Source organism: Myotis brandtii, unplaced genomic scaffold (genome assembly GCF_000412655.1).
Source record: "Myotis brandtii unplaced genomic scaffold, ASM41265v1 scaffold266, whole genome shotgun sequence".
Lineage (NCBI taxonomy): Eukaryota > Metazoa > Chordata > Mammalia > Chiroptera > Vespertilionidae > Myotis > Myotis brandtii.
Window position 1 is genome coordinate 11,624,265 of NW_005360124.1, and position 17,594 is coordinate 11,641,858.

General features: G+C 40.3%; 1 protein-coding gene across 10 annotated transcripts in view; it reads left to right on the plus strand.

Annotated features, from left to right (window-relative positions):
* The window catches only part of TRPM3 (transient receptor potential cation channel, subfamily M, member 3), a 700,716-nt gene that overhangs the window by 505,039 nt on the left and 178,083 nt on the right, over positions 1–17,594 (plus strand). For 6 of the 10 annotated variants that reach the window (XM_014541293.1, XM_014541286.1, XM_014541295.1 and 3 more), the window contains one exon: positions 7,819–7,893. The exons of the other annotated variants lie outside the window; for them this stretch is intronic. In XM_014541293.1, coding sequence (XP_014396779.1) covers positions 7,819–7,893 — 75 coding nt within the window. The remainder of the gene's footprint in view (positions 1–7,818; positions 7,894–17,594) is intronic. 10 annotated transcript variants of the gene reach the window in all.

Genomic DNA, 17,594 nt, shown 5'->3' on the forward strand with positions numbered 1-17,594 from the left:
CTGAAGTGGTCAACAGTAGCACAGAGAGGGAAGCAGATGACAAAGGGAAGATATAAGGTATGAGCTACATGAAAGTTTCTTTGGAAAGTTTTCCATCTTGGAGTAAGTTGGATATCCACACAGGGAGAGTTGTTATGAGGCCCTCGGGGCCCTTGCCCATGGTCAACATTGCAAACCTACCATGGCACTCTTTCCACTGAGCCTTCATCTAGCTCAGAACCATTTCATTCACTAGAACAGAGGTTCTGCTGCTGTAATAAAGACTCAACACAATGGATGCCTAAATGAGATGGGAGTTTCTTTCTCGAGCATATGTTGTTCTGAACATGAGTGCAGATTTGATGTGATAACCTCACAGTGTTGAGAATTCAGATTCCTTCTTTCTTTCACTCTGCCCATCTCTGTTTTCATGGATCCATGGGAGCTCACCATTGCCTCTACATTCTGGCCAGAAGGAATCAGGAAAAAACGAACAAGGGGAAATCATAACTCGTCCTTTAAAAGGCACAATAAGAAAGCCATACACACCACTTTGGCTTACATCCTATGTGCCAATATGTGGTCACATGTTCATACCTAACTAAAAAGGGATTCTAAAATGTAGTCTTTATTCTGGGTAAACACATAGCCAGCTAAATATTTTCTCACTACGAAAGAAGGAAAGAATTGGTCTTGGGGTACAACTAGCAGTTTCACCACCCCTTTTCAATATAGCATGCCAGACGATTATTAAGAAGTAGCTGGAGTTGGCACAAGATAAAATGTATCTGCCATTCATAAGTAAGACACACCTATATGCTCCAATATCACTGGGAAGTCTTGTCCAAAAATAGCTCCTATAGTGTATGCTTCATATCTTGCTCTTCCACTCTTCATCTGTGAGTTTTTTTTTAAGTTAACTAACTTGAACGGATCCCTTTAGCCTCAGAGTACTTGCATATGCCAGGCTATGCATAATGCATGTACATTCCCTAATGAATCCTTAGCCATATATTTTGCTGCATGTTATTTGGTAACATTTAAAAACCCAAGATATTAAAAATAAATAGAATAGATTCTATGTTTCTATGACACTGTACTATTAATATTAATGTTTCAAAAATAAATCCTGGAAAAATGTGACCTACATATGACAGTAGAATGGAGATTGGCCGACTTCTCAAGTCCATCTTAAAACTGAGCTTTGGCCTGTTGGGGAAAAGGACAAGAGACCTATCTTAGGAAATAAGAACAGCCCATCTTCCTACTTTGTTGAACATTTGATGAGACCTGATACGCAGATGAGCTTTTGAGGAGTTTAAAGCCTTTTTATATACCAATTAACCAATTTGACATTTCTACATGTTAATAATCCCTAAATGATAGTTAATAATTTGGCAAAATACAGCTGAAGGGCTCTTGAAACCTCCTGAATGCCAGAACATATACAATTGGGAGTATTCGCTGATGCTGACAGTTACTAAGATGAATTAGTAGAGCTTCTCTTCATAAATGGTGAGTGGTCACCTGTTTTAGAGGCTGAGGTACACGTGACACTATTGATTAGGTTTTCTTTTTATTTTAGCCACCAATGTTTTTAACTCTCTATCCCTCTCCCTTCCTCCCTGTAAAAAATCAATTAAAAATATATTTTTAAAAAAACTGAGCTTTGGCCTGTTGGGTAAAAGGACAAGAGACCTATCTTAGGGAATAAGAACAGCCCATCTTCCTACTTTGTTGAGGAACATTTGATGAGACCTGATAAGCAGATGAGCTTTTGGGGAGTTTAAAGCCTTTTTATATACCAATTATCCAATTTGACATTTCTACATGTTAATAATCCCTAAATGATAATTAATAATTTGGCAAAATACAGCTGAAGGGCTCTTGAAACCTCCTGAATGCCAGAACATATACAATTGGGAGTATTCGCTGATGCTGACAGTTACTAAGATGAATTAGTAGAGCTTCTCTTCATAAATGGTGAGTGGTCACCTGTTTTAGAGGCTGAGGTACACGTGACACTATTGATTAGGTTTTCTTTTTATTTTAGTTCATGTTATCCAGTGAAACTCAAAAGGCAGTGCCTTAAAAAAAATGGCAGAGTTTTAAGACAGTTGGGGTTTCCCTTCTGTCTAAGGCAGTGGTCGGCAAACTATGCTCGGCAAACTGTGGCTCGCGAGCCACATGCGGCTCTTCGGCCCCTTGAGTGTGGCTCTTCCACAAAATACCGACTTCTGCGCGTGGGCCACGAAGTTTCAATCGCACTGTACATGCGCGCCCTCACGTGGTGTTTTGTGGAAGAGCCACACTCAAGGGGCCAAAGAGCCGCATGTGGCTCGCAAGCCGCGGTTTGCCGACCACGGGTCTAAGGGATCTGTTGCCTTACAGATTTAATGGAACCAAAGGCAGGGGCTTTGAAAATAAACCTCACTTTCCTCTCTGGTTACTCTCTATGTAGAGCAGTTTCATTGCTTTGTGTCTGCCTTACCTGGCGTAGTTTCCTTCATCTTTTCATAACAGCAAACTCAGAACTATTGTGATTTTTTTATTCACACGAGTTTCTATAGAAAATGGACTCAAAGTTTAGGAACCCCATTAGAAAACACTATAAGGCCCTGGTCGGTTTGGCTCAGTGGACAGAGCGTCGGCCTGCGGACTCAAGGGTCCCAGGTTCGATTCCGGTCAAGGGCATGTACCTTGGTTGTGGGCAAATAAAAAAAATCAATAAAATATATATTTAAAAAAAAAGAAAAGAAAACATTATAATCAAATTCAATAAACAAATGACAAAGCAAAGGAGATATTTGCTACCCTGAAAAGGAGCAGTTTCCATAATAATCAAAGAGCACATACAATTCAAAGGAAAAATCCTATAAGAAAATGGGCAAGCCCTAACCGGTTTGGCTTAGTGGATAGAGCGTCGGCCTGCAGACTGAAAGGTCCCAGGTTCGATTCCAGTCAAGGGCATGTACCTTGGTTGTGGGCACATCCCCAGTGGGAGGTGTGCAGGAGGCAGCTGATCGATGTTTCTTTCTCATCAATGTTTCTAACTCTCTAACCCTCTCCCTTCCTCTCTGTAAAAAATCAATAAAATATATTTTTTAAAAAAAGAAAATGGGCAAAATCTATCAACAGAAAGAGCACAGGGGAGAAAATGCACGTGCTCAGCCTCATTCAAAATTAAATAAATGAAAATTAAGAGAAATGAAATGATTTTTAATGTATCTGATTAGCAAAACACAAAGTTTTACTAGTAAAATATCTCATGTCAATAAGTGTAGTAGATGGAAATATGTACTGATGTGTATGTAAATATGGACAACCTATTTGGAAGATAGTTTGGTAACCCTATTAAATTTTAAATGTACATATCCTTTGGGCCTATAATTTTACTTCTAGGAATTTATTCTATGCATATTCATTGCAATAATGTTTAGAGTAATGAAAATGGAATTAACCCAGAAATTCGCCAATATGTGACTCATTAAATTATATGTAGAAATACAGTGAAATACTCTGAAGTTATTGTGAGTAATGCAGCAACTCTGGGTTCATATGGAAAGATATTCAAGGGTAAATTTTTTTTTCTCTAAAGTTAAAAACCAGTTGCACAACACACATCTGTGCTTACTATAACATTTATCTTTCTAAAATTATATATGTATATACATATCTATGTGCATATATGTATATATGTATATACAGATATACATGTATACTTATAAAACATCTGAAAGGACACAGGTAAGCAATTATTAGTTGCAGTTTCTAGGGAGAGAGACTTGAGGTGGGAAAGGTAAATGAGAATTGACACTTTCAATGTTGTTTCTTACATGAGCAAATATATATTTTATAAGAGAAAGAGAGAGATAGAGAGGAGAGGAGAGAGGAGAGGAAGAGAGAAGAGAAGGGAAAAAGGAGGGAAGAAAGATGGAAAGAAGGAAAGGAATGAAGAAGGCAGAGAGGAGGGGAGGAAGAAAGAAAGTCTTTGGAAGTAGTATGCCTATCCATGTAATGTAGTTTAGTACCTTCTTCTGTTGAGTGCATATACTATGTCATTCTTCACCTGTGTGTAAGGAGCCAGCACATCTTTGTTTTCCCTTGTTCACTCAGTCTGCTGGCAACCCTCCACTCCTTCTAAGACAAACGGAAAGAGTTAAGTCAGAAAATCTAGGCGGATGGGCTGGTTAAGGAAACATCATAAAGAATAATATTCTCAAATCCTATGTAAAGGATGTGTATAAAAATTATGAGACCAAGGCAATAGGTTTGATGCTTACATTTGATAATAGCTGAACTGAAAGCAGAATTATCTTTCCTATTATGAGTTGGTGAATGGCAAAATAGCCTAAGTTTATCCCCAATCCTTAGCCATCACCAGATACTCTAGTACTCTATAATGGGGCTACTAAAACTTTCCTACTTTCGTATCTTTACCGTGAGTACAGTCTATTAGAGTTAGATTTATTTATTTTTCCTTCATCATGCTCCTGGGCACCCCCAAAGTTCAGCTCTCTTCTCTCTGGGCCCTACTCTATGTGATGGAACCCACCTCGCTCAACAGCTCATTCAACAGCTGTTACATGCTAAAGGTTGTCTGTCATGATTACTGGGGAAACAGTGGCTCCCACTATATTCTTTATTCCTCTATACTTTTAAGATGCTTCGTATGGAACCAAAGCACATGTCATAAGTTCTTCAGCTTTTCAAAATGTGGCAAAAATGAGAACTCCAAATACCTTTCATTTAAAATAAATAGTGATTGCTCTCTCTCTTATATTTCCGCTTCATAGTACTTGTCTTACTCTACCAGTCTTTGCTTGTGTGCTTATAATATACAAAGCACTGTAGGGGCTGCAAGATAAATAAGACCTAGCTGTACACTTGAACTTAGAGTTTTACAAATACGTTAATAACTAGTGTTTACTAAGTGGTATTCTAAACCCTTTACAAAAACAAAATTGATTTAATTCTTATAACAACCCTATGAAGTGAGTAGCATTGTTGTTACTCCCATTGATCCAAAAGTTCACTGAAGCTCAAAGAGATCAAGGAATAGTCCCAAGGTCAGACTGCTAATAAGTGGCAGACCCAAGAAGTCTGCCTGCATCCACGCCTCAACTGCTGTGCTCTCTCGCTTCTCAGTGTGCAAAGAGCTGCATTATAAAGCAGCAAGTGTTAAATGCCCTTCGGTGATACAAAGTGCAATAGGAATTCAGACAGAGAACATATCTGGAGGAGTATTCATAAGGGTACAAGGCCAAGGTATTTTAAGAAAGATTTTGACAGATGTAATGCAGGCAATGATGGCAAGTGATGTAGCTGAAAACAACATCCAGAAATTTAATGAACAGCATGCAGGCTAATTAATTTTTTAATTTTCATTAAATTATTTATCCTGTCTTAAGCAAAATTTCAGCTACATATGAACTAGGGTTAAATTTTTAGGAAATATGACCATTAGAATCATACGGAGAAGTTATGTATTTTCACTGTTTACCTTTAATCAAATCTTCTTAATAAGGTGATATGAAGGTAAACTATAGAATAATATGATAGATGGGACATTATGCATACATTATACATATAGACATATATGTATAATATAGATATAGATGATATAGTATACCTATATAGATGATATAGGTTAGATATAGGTATGGGTATGGATATAGGTATAGATATAGATATAGCTATGGATAAAGATATAGATATATTACATATATTTCATCAGTTTATTGCCTTCATTTTCCAGATGGGAAAACCCACTTAGAAAAGGTCAGTGTCCTGCTTAAACTTATATAGTGAATTAGGTGGCACAGCTTTTATCTGAACTCAGAATTCCCATTTGTAGTCTGCAGCTTTTTGCTCAGCATGGTCACTACCTTGGTTTGGGAGGTATTTTTCTTATTTCATTTAATTTAGCACCAGAGAAACTCAAATCAGAAAAAGGTTTTCTGTGCACCTGAGCAAGGAACAAAAGAAGGATTTTAGGGCATCAGGCTCATTTGATGCAAAATCCTTAATCCTTTATTCCCTCATTTTACCCCCTGAGAACATTTTTCCACTATGTCCTGAAGGATAATTAAGGAAATATCAAGATATTTGGGGTCACACTCAATAGATACCTGATACCCAGACTTTCCATTTTTAACCATGCAACAAATCTAGTTGACCTTCACTAACATGTCATTTTAACTTTTGTTCATTAGGATTTGGTAATGGGGGGTACAAAGAAATAAACTGAAAACACAACAGTGCTATTCACTCTGCACAAAAAATGTAGCTAAGTCAATTTTGAGTGTGGTTCCATGAACAATGCTCATGCTACGTTTCCAGTAGGGTTTGTATTGATGTCTATTTGAGGCTTTGCTCATAGTAGTTAGCAAGAGGTCTAATTGCTGTACACAGTGGTATAGCGGCCCGGGGAGGCCTATCCTCCCAAGCCGAATTTATGTTCTCAGGAACATGCTAATTAGTAACTTTCTGGAAAATACACAGTAGTTATTCTTAGCTTGTTATTTTGCAAATTATTGAGAATCCAGAGGAACCAGCCTTTATAGTTTGTGCTTCGAGGAATATTGCTTTACGCTTTCCCCAGTGAGTACACTCTTATGAAAAGGCAGCTCTGACAGGTTATGGGCAGTGAGGATTTACCAAATTCTGTGAAAAGTGGGGTGAGACCCTACTATGCCTCTGACCAATCAGCTACCCGCTGCCCAACCACTGACTGCCAACAGCTGCCACAGGTTGAGGCTGCTCTGCAAGTCTGGCTTGATCCTGGGAAGCTAGGGCCTGAAGACCTCACTTGAGGGTCTGGGGTCCTCCAAACATGTTGTTTCTGGGGAAAAATTAAAGAAGGTCAGAGCAGAGGCCTCCCTTTGAAATGAGACACTGCCTGAGTCATCTAACCCAAAGCTAGCTTGTTCAGTAAGTTAACAACTGCAGAGAGATGATTTACCATTAAATTTATCTCCCAGTAAGGGGTAGAATAGCCAAATTGGTAGGACACCTATTATAATGAAATAGTTTTGATGACTTTTTTGAAGATAATAGATGATAGATAGATAGATAGATAGATAATAGATAGATGATAGATAAAAGAAAGATGATAGAGATGTATATGATATAGATATAATCAATATATATTACTTATATCTATTTATCTATCTAGTCATTTTCTTGGCCAATGAGAGAAAGAGAAGAGGAGGAAATGTGGGCATCTCTTCAGTCAGTAATATTACACATATTGAGTGACAAGTTGATCTTGGTTTCAATTCCTCTTTAAAAAGAAATTAAGTACATTAGCCTCTGAAAAAAAGTATTCCTTCTAGGTCAAAAGTAGCTAATCACCTGAGAAGAGGACACATATCTCCAGAAATCAGAAAGATGTTTTTTAAAGTAGGAAGGGGGAAATTCAGTTCTTGTTCAGTCTTAGAAAACACAGCATTGAAAGGTTCATTATAATTAGTATTGCAACACTAACATTTCTTGAGGAATTTACTAAATGTTAAGCATTGTTGCAGGTACTTAACATGACTTAACTCACTTGACCCTAGAACCACCAGGCAATCAGCTAGGCTGAAACAGAATAATGAAAGGATACCCCCTCAGCAAAGAGAATGTTGATTTTAAGGACTTATTTAGGTTAAGGAGTGATGGGACAGTCTCTAGATGGTACAGAAGGGCTATTTGATGCTTTGCATAATTCTGAATGTGCATCTTCCATTGCCATCACATGTATAAATTCATATAAATTGGGTGATCGGTCTGCTTTAATAAAAGTGTATCCAACCATTGGGTTGTAGAAATTTCAAAGATTTTATTTTTTGACAGGATGCCTGCCGTTTTTCTCTCTTGAGTCCCGCTTGTTTTATTCATTTTGGGGTAGTTGCCAATTAGACCAAATTGGTAAGTATAATTAATGGACAACATGAATTTCCTCTTAAACCCCAACCAAGAAAAATAACCATAGAATCATTCATTTCCTTTAGAAATTCATAGTAGTATTCTTTCTTATGACTGCTGTTTATCTCCTTCTTTTCTAAGACCTCCAACCACATCAGAGTTAGTTACTTCTTTTTATTTATCGTCTTAAAATACCATGTAAGATAGGGAGGCAGGAATGAGCATTTACTGAGGTCCTAGTATGATCCAGGCACAATGCTTGGCGTTTTTACATATACTACCTCTTTTCATACAAAAACATTCAGGCAGGAATTATCTTCTTAGACTGATGTGATTCTAAAACCCTTGCTCTTTTCACCCTACATAAGAAAGCATTATTTCACTCAAAAAGACACTCCCCTAAAATTCTGTTACCTTGGAGGACTTAGCGGTTCTTATTTTATGCAGTAACTATTTGAACACAAACTATGCCAGACACGTTTTGAGCATCAGTTTAGGTGAAATTAATCATTGGCAGAACTCTGGGCAGAGGACATTGCCCAGTGTCAAGATGGTGGAGGAACTCACAGGAACAGCACGAGCGGGAGGTAGAACAGGGTGATGGCATGGAGGGTGGGGGTGGAGGCAAACAGAGGAGCTCCTGATCGTGTGCCCATGGCTACAGTCTTTCTTCATGTGACTCGTGGACTTCCCTTTGTCATCCTATGCCTGAGAATATATGAAGGAGGCTGGGAAGGCAAAGGGACGTTCAATTGTCATCACTGGCATCTTTTTTGATCATTGCACCATCATCCAATACATTGGGGTAACCATGACATGAAATTTTCCATCATTGAGCCCATAACTGTTCGATGAGATAAATAACAACTCTGTATGTTAATGGTCATAGCAGAACTTCATTTAGGAAGTCCTGAAAGTAGGAAGCAGCGGATTTATATTCTCAAAGACTGAAAGCCCTGGGTTCAAATCACATGACTTGACAAGGAAGTTAAATTTCCTCTGGGAAGGTTACATGTATATCGGGAACATAGCATTGCCTTCTGGGGTTGCTCTAACCCAGGGGTGGGCAAACTTTTTGACTCGAGGGCCACAATGGGTTCTTAAACTGGACCGGAGGGCCGGAACAAAAGCACCGGGAACATAGCATTGCCTTCTGGGGTTGCTCTAACCTGTTCGGCCCAGACATGCAGACTTTCTACTGCTGGCAGACACAAATCGCGTAAAAGGCCATCCACAATACAAATACCAAATTCATAATCAGTTAATGTGGTGACTTGCCATTTTTTGGATGTTCTCAACTGAGTGTGCTCCTTGTAAAGAATTTTCCTCTAAAGAATAGGTTGTGTGAAGAAGCCAGCACAGTTTAGGCATCTGTTCTCTCTTCATCTTGGCTGGACTCAGTTGGCTGTGTCACTGAAAAGTTTGTCACGCTTGTTAATGAAAAGTCGCTTTGTCAATCGAAACAACAATGAAGTCAAAAGAATAATGTTGAGAGAGTGGAACAAATTTGAGTGGAACCTATTTCTTAGTCTTTGCCTGTCTTGTTTATCTGACTCATTTTCCAATTCAAGCTAGGAGCTCTCTCTTTTTGAGGAAAGAGCCTCTTCCACATTAGAAATACTTGCTCGGGGACTGAGACAGTTTCTGTAAACAAATGAGTGTAACAGGGGAAATGTCCATGATTTTTATAAGGTCTTGGATTCTTCCACAACAGGGAAGAATGCTGAGATCTCCTTTCAGATCAAAATAGATCTGAGTTGCAAATGTTTGACTGGCATATGGTCCCAAAGTCAGCAAAGTTTACTTTGCTGGTTGGATCTAATAGGTTCCTTTCATGATAATATAAACCTTCTTGTTTGGACCCAATCTCTTCCTGTTTCACTATCAAAAGACCATCCATATCTTTATTATTTCTTGTTTTTCTAGCTTCTGCTTCCATAATGCATGTGAACCTATGTCCCACCCATTCTGAGCTACTTGCAGTCTCCTTCAAATGACATGACCTGTCAGATATGTTTTTGTCCTATCTTGACATGATTCCAATGTCTCCCTTACTCTACTTATTGGCAAAACTTACACTTCAAGTCTCAGTTCAGAATCTTCTCTTCTATGAAATCACACACACACACACACACACACACACACACAATGATCTTTTAGGCTCAGTTATTCACCACATCCTCCATACTCCCACAGCACTCTCTGTAAACCTATGTTGTAGCACTGGCTCTTTCTGGTAGAGTGGTTATCTGTCTACCTGCCTGCACTGGCCCGCATCACCTGTAGATTGTGAGCCCCTTGTGAGCAGAGGCCGGGTCTCACTCATGTTTGTCATCCTGTAAACCGAGCACAGTGCCTGGCACATGCAGGTAGGTGCTCAATAAATTTTTAGAGTAAACATCAACATTTGTTTTTCTGGCCTGATTTTTAGCTCTGGTTTCCAGCCTGACATAAAACTACAATAAATAAGCTTAGGTATTAAAAGCCATAAAGGAAGGACAAATAATAAAGCAATAACACATAGAAAGACTCAGGGAGGATAAATGGATAGGGACATGTCCAGGAAAGATCATCGCCCATGCTTCTAACTGTCATTTGCATGAAAGCATTCACTCTGAGAAACTGCACTTGTTGCTAAATCATTTCCGCCTTATGAATTTAGAGAGACTGAGAATATATTTTCTGTAGCTGCCAAGGCTATCATGGCTTCATTATTTCCATTTATGCAGAAAAAGAAATACCTATCAATTTTGCCCTCATTCTTTAAAGTGATAATTGTCCGTGGCTGCTTTTCAGTCTAGATTAGGATCAACCCATTTCGTAGAAATGCATAGCTAACTTCAGAAAGTTAGACAAACAAAGTTAATGAGAAAACTTGTGCTGACTGAGTACTTTTCTGCCATAATCAACAGTTTTACAGTGGGATATATTTAGAGAAGATAAGGTATCTCATTCTCTAAGGGTCTTATAAAAAAAAGTGGGCTGAGATTTTAATTTGCTTGAAATGGATGAGGCCAGGGAATTTAATCAGAGGACCCTTCAAAACCCCTTCCTAGAATTGAAAGTATTTTCCCCATCCCTTCAAAAAAATTTATTTAGAGCATTTCAAGCCATTGAAACTAATGGATGTAAGAGCGAAGTATAATTCATATGGGCTTGCACAATGACTAGGAATATTGTTCCCACAATGCCACTAATAGAGTTGTCAGACATTCTAACAGAATAAAAATCTTTTAACCTTGAACCATTAGCTAAAGATCATTAACCCCTAAGAAAAGTGATAATAAAGATGTTATGCCCTATTATTGACCAAATTAGTGACAGCTGATATGTTTTTTTTTCTTTTTTGGCATTCATTTGTGAAATGAATAAGCAGCTATTCCCCTCACTGAGCAGGCAGTCCCTGTTCTGCAAGGCCAGATTTCAAAAGCTGCGTGGAGTTCCACCTGCCACCACCCCGCAGGCTAACACCGATGTCCCAAATCTCAGGCCAAAGAGTCAACGGTTCTTGGTGGCTAATGAGCCTTGGCGTCTCTGTGTCCACGCGGGGTTCTGTGGACAGTTCCTGCTGGAATGAGGCAGGGGAGGGAAAAACAGGTCCACCTTTGCTAAACGAGGGGTGAGGATTGAGGAGTCAGCTTTTCTAGTATCACACAGATCTGAGCTGAACCCTCCTCATTAGCAGCATGTCTTCCATCCACAGGCAGTGAGCACTGACTTGGGTGCACATCACAACTTCCTGTGAAATCTGGGGGAGATCCCCAAGGAAGCAGCAATTAAATGTGTGTTCCTGCCTCTGGAGTGTGGGAGGGAATCAAAAACTCACTGCCCCGGTATATGCACTTGTAGGTCCTGCTTTCTTGGCATGCATGGAGCAGGATTTGTTTCATTCTCTTAATTTATTTGGTTTTATTATTCAAGGAATAAGAATCATTGTAGTGAGTATACATTATTGTTATTATACATTATTGTTATTATTTCATTATTATACTGAAATTCATAAATTTCAGTATTTAGGAAATGCCACATAGTAAATTCTTTCCTTAATTCACATAAACCCAAGTCTAAGCCTCCTTTTATCTAGTTTTGGTAAATTCAATCTTAATCTTTATTAGATATCTCTCTCTCTCCACCCTCCTGGTCTCTCTCCCTCTTCTCCTCCTCACCCTACCTCCCACCTTCTCTCTTCCTTTTCTCTCACTCCTCTCTTTCTCCCCCTTCCTCTCTCTCCCCCCACATTCAGACTCCTCCCTCTCTCTAACTCTGCCCCTCTCATGTTTACAGTATTTCTGGAAAATTGGGAAAGGGCCTCTTAACTTCCCTCAGCCAAGGTTACCGCTGATACAGTGACTGCCAAGCCTGCTTGGCCGCTGGGGCAGAGAGCCCTGGTGCTCCCTCCCCGAGTAAAGCCAGTGGGATTTTTCTACAGCTGGTGTCACCAGTGCTCAGGGTGCAGCAGCCTCAGGTCTGGCACCCCAAGGTGCACTTCATAGCAGTCCCCCTCAGACCAGGTGCCTTTGTTAATCACATCCTTATGGAGCTACATTTGGGTAGAGAAGACGGAAAATAAACAAAATATATAGTGTATTCAGGAGTGATAAGTGCCAGGGAGAGAGGTATTGCAGAGAAGGCAGTGCGGGGAAGGAGTTGCAATTGAAAGGGAGTGGTGGGAAGGCCTCACTTCTGAAAAGGGGATGTCTGAGGAAAGACTTGGAGGCAGTGAGAGAGCAAGCTATGGGGTAATTTGGGAAGAACATATCTAGACCATTTCTAGATGAGGGGACAGCAGTTAAAGGTGCTGAGGTGGAAACATGGGCAATGTGTTTGAAGAACCTCAGGAGGCCTGTGGGGCCATATGGAATGAGCAAGAAGGAGAGAAAGAAATGGCCAAATGCTGCTGGCAGGTCAAATAAGAGACCTAGGAACTGACCATTAGAGATGTTGTTAGTCCCTTCTCCCAGTTCCAGGGTTGGGTAATTTTCTCCCTTTCTCCCATCAACATACTTGCCTTTCTCTTCTTCCCCTTCCAGACATCAGTGGCTTAGGTTTTTAACAAAAGTTATTGAGGAAGCTACTCTTCAGGTCAGCAGTGCAAGCCTCCCAGGAGAAAAGACAGCCCGGTGCGCCCTTTTTGAAATGAGGAGATAGAAAGAGCACTGGAAAACAAAATATAAAGTAATTAATAACTCCAAAAATGATCTTGCTACACAGAAAAGATATTCTTTACTTTTAGGCATAGTAGCAAGTAGAGAATGTATTAAATGGGATGAAGTGGTTAAGAGAGTCCTTTTTAAGTAGTTGGTTCTAGGGGCTGAATTGCAAGAAGAGTGCGTATGTTCTGATAAGGACACATTGCGTCAATCACATACAAGTAGAACAGGTGTCAACGCTTGGTATACACAGTCAGGTTTCCAACTTGATCATAGGCATGCTCGGGCTTGGCAAACTAACAGGTGTTGCCTTATGGGAATCATTTTTATCACATTAGTTAGACCCAAAGGTTGGCAAACTATGGCTCGCGGGCCAAATCCAGTGAGCCATCTGTCTTTGTAAATAAAGCTTTATTGGCACACAGCCATGTCCATGCTCATTCATGTACCATCTATGCTGCTTCTGAGCTACAGTGACAGAGTTGAGCATAGAGATGGTTGCAATAGAGACCATTTGGCCTGCAAGTCTGAAAATATTTACTATCTGGTCTTTTGCAGAAAAAGTTTGCTCACTCCTGGTGTAGACTTGGGAATAGACTATTGGAAACATAACGTGGGTGTTTTAGTCCTGCTCCACGGGCTTTCATCTTACTTTACCTGAGGGGGCACATCTTGGATTTCACTTCTTTGCACAGGGGGAGTCTGTTCTCCCTGCGGCTTTATGCCAGGGCAGTGGTCCCCAAAGTGTGGTCCATGGGTGTTTTAGTCCTGCTCCACGGGCTTTCATCTCACTTTACTTGAGGGGGCACATGTTGGATTTCACTTCTTTGCACAGGGGGGAGTCTGTTCTCCCTGTGGCTTTATGCCAGGGCAGTGGTCCCCAAAGTGTGGTCCATGGACCAGAGCAATAACATCACTTGGGAACTTGTCAGAAATACACATTCTCAAATCCCACAGAAGCTCTAGAGATGGAGCCCAGCAGTTTGTGTTTTAACTGTTCCTCCAGGTAACTCTGATACTTGCTGAATTTGAGGGCCACTGCGCTGGAGCAGACACTGATCAGAAGAGCTGAGAACTTGAAATGGGCATTCCTTCACACCCCTTGTTGTGATAATTTGCAATATATCTGGATGGGGCTTTTCAGAGCAGTCCTTAGAGTGCCACTTTCTTCTATAGCACGTTAGGATAGCCCACTTTTTAGAATGATGGCATTAGCACTTATTATAGTCAAATGATTCTTGGTGGCAGCAGTAGGAAAATAGCCAAATGGCTGTTTCACACAAACATGACAAAGCAGGTTAAGGAGTTTAAACACCCCCAGTGACTAAGGGCCCAGTGCACCCACTGCCTGCCCCTGGGCCATGACTGTCTCCTGATTCCTCATCATGCGTTTTGATATGCTTAAGTGATAGAATGTAATGAGGCATTTATTTATGAGAGAAAAGTAGAAGAGATTTGTTTCTAGCACCATCATGGATATGTTAGAACATGTGAGAAACTTTAAATCGGTCTTTCCCCCCCAGGATTTATGCAGGTGCTGCTGTATTGTTCCTGCTATTTTCCTTCGCTTAATGATCTAATCCTTCCCTGGAGCTTCATCTCTCTGTGTTTCAGAGGAATATGTCTAATAATGAACAGCTGTGCTTTAGATGGAGCTGGAAACCTGGTGCCAGGAATCTGGGAAGGGCATCTGTGAGTCTTGGCCTTTTTAATCAGGAGGAGATGCAACAAAGAACAGTGAACAAACTCAGGCCCCTTGCTAAATATCTGAGGACAGCATTTATTTTTAAATTTTCCAGAAATGAGTTTGAGACCCTAAGACATGAGAGAGATAGTGACCATATGTACTGGTTTGTTCAGTTCCAGTTTATACCTGTCATCCAAAGTAGCAATTAATGATGACCTGTTCACTTGCAAGTGTCCTGGCATTTGTATGATAAATCATATGGTCACCCTAGTGAGAGACAACCCAGTAGAGTGCAGAGTGTGGACTCTGCATTTCCCAACAGGTCTCTCTTTGAAACCTAGTTCCGACATGCAACTTACTCGCTATGCCTCAGTTTATTTAACAGTAAAATGGGGATAATGATATCTCTATCACAGGGTGGTTGAGCAGATTGAGTAAGCATGTGCAACCTGCCCGGCTGAGTGCCCAGTACCTAGTAAGTGCTCAGGGCTGCTTCTCCTAAGGAATAGAGAAACTGCCGTTAGCCAATTGGCCAGTGGACTTCACTACATACAGTCATTCACTGCAACCCTGAAATTCATAAACAACCTTGCTTTGGCTCCATTTGTAATTATCTTTTTTACATAATAAAATTGTCATTTCTTTAGGAGCTATGACATCAAGAAAATACTTATCTTTCAGAGAAGGCCATATTTGCACCTAAAAAATAAATTCCTGTTCACAAACTTGAATAGGAGGCTCAAGTTTGTTAGATGCTGCTGCAAAATGAAGCCAGAAACAGAAATGACAGTATTGCAATTCATGGTTGTTGAAGCTTGAGGAAGCCCAAAAAGTTGTACTTCACTCTTGGATGGGGCAAGTTTCAAATGACTGAGAGGACACAGAAGCCAGGCAGATGAAGATCAAAATATCTTAAGGTTGAAGTTATTAGAGATGATGTCTTAGTATGAGGGCCAAATGGGTTCACCTGCTCACCTCCAACTCCAAACGGTCAACCAGAGGAAAAGTTTGGGTCTACAACAGATACTTTTACTAATGTCACTGACTGGCACGAGGACATGGGGAAAGAAAGAAAGAAGCTAAATCCTCCTCAGTGGAGAATTTTAGTAGATTAGTTACATCCAATTGAGAAACACAGGTATTACTCACACTGATCAGGTTACTCAGTTCTACTTGTGGAGAGTAGGGGAACCGTAAGAGACTAGATGTGTCACACCAATGGAACTCCCTCCACATGGAAACTTGCAACCAGAGGAAAGAAGATTCCCCATGACATTGTCGCCTATATTTCTCACTAAGGATTTAGTCACAGTAAAGACTCGATCAGATTGGATTTGTGCTATCTTCTGGAAAAGATGCCCAGATAATCAAATAAAAATGTATCACTTTTTCCAACGGTTGCTCAGAAATTGTACTGAATACCATTACTAGATCCCAAATCATCAGTACCCTTCCTTTGTCTCATATATGATAATGGCAGTCAGCTATTTTTAAAACTTTGGTGATGAATGCAGGTCACTCCTAGCCTACTACAGCATCTTAGCTGCTAAAACATATCAATCACCTCAGAGGAAACAGAATTTAGGTTTCCACTTCCGTCATGTAGTTCCCTATTCATTTCAACTAGAGGAAGTGATCATTTTCATGGACCTCCTTCCTGCAAGGGGAAGAAGGGAAACCTTTGCTTACATCTTTCTCCCCAATGGCCAGGAAAGGGGACTCCAGCTGGGTCCAATTCTGAGAAACAGCAAGGCTTCAATTTAAAGTACAAGACAGCTGAACTGAAATGGCCTCTTCGAGTCCCTAAGAATTTGGACTCTTCCAGATTTAATCAAGATGGACAAGTGAAATGTGAGCATCTACCTGGGTCACTCAGCATGTTCTTCTCTAGGTCCCTGACCACTGGTGAGGCCCAGTAATTAAGACCTGTGAAAGGACACTATGGGGCCACTTAAATGGCTGTCATCTCCACTTTCAGTAGCTACATCAATAGTATTGAGATATGACACTCAGTCCCTTTATAAGCACTGATTTATTCCTATCTCTTCAGCTGTGTTAGTCCCAAGGTATAGACCCTGGGCATTGTAAATTTTAATTTTATTTCACAAGTATTTATTTGAACTACCTTCTAAGTGAAGCTCTATGAAAACCAGAATATTGACTAAGAGGGGTGGGGGTTTCTGTCCCAAGGGGTTTATAATTTAGTGGATGAAACTTTCTTTAAAACAAGACAGAATAAAATAACTGCCAAAAGATATGTAAACAACCACAACAACAGTGGGACTACACAAGAATGAATAACTAATACTGCCTGAGAGAGTGAGGAAGGGCCTCAGGAATTAGTAACCTCTGAACTGGACTTGGAAGATTGAGTTGGGATCTCTGAGGGCCCACAATAAATAGCAGCTCTCTTCCTTATCCAAGTTCTGAACAATCTGAGAAATAAAAGAGGTACTTGATGGGATTCAAAATACCAGTTTTAGTTGGGGGACAAGCTAGCACACATGGTTTTAAGTCTTAAGGTTAGTGACTCCCCTGAATTAGGTAGATTCTCACAGTGAGCCTTTGCCTCCCACCCCCAGCCCACCACACACCTTCTGGGGCAGAGCCCCTGGAGGAGCCAGTGATCTCAGACTTCCTACAGGCAGGCAGATGCCAAAAGGGAGAGAAGTGAGGCTAAGTAAGCAAGCCTACTTATTCTCAGAGCCAAGTGAGTAAATGAGCATAGAAAGCCCAAGGATGTGCTTAGGGAAAATCCTTCCCCATGAAATCAGGAGTAGGAGAGAGACTCCTCTCTAAACATTAGGATGGCTACTGGGAAGTTAAATAATCCTAGATGGAGGACTGTGAAAATAATCTGATGAGGC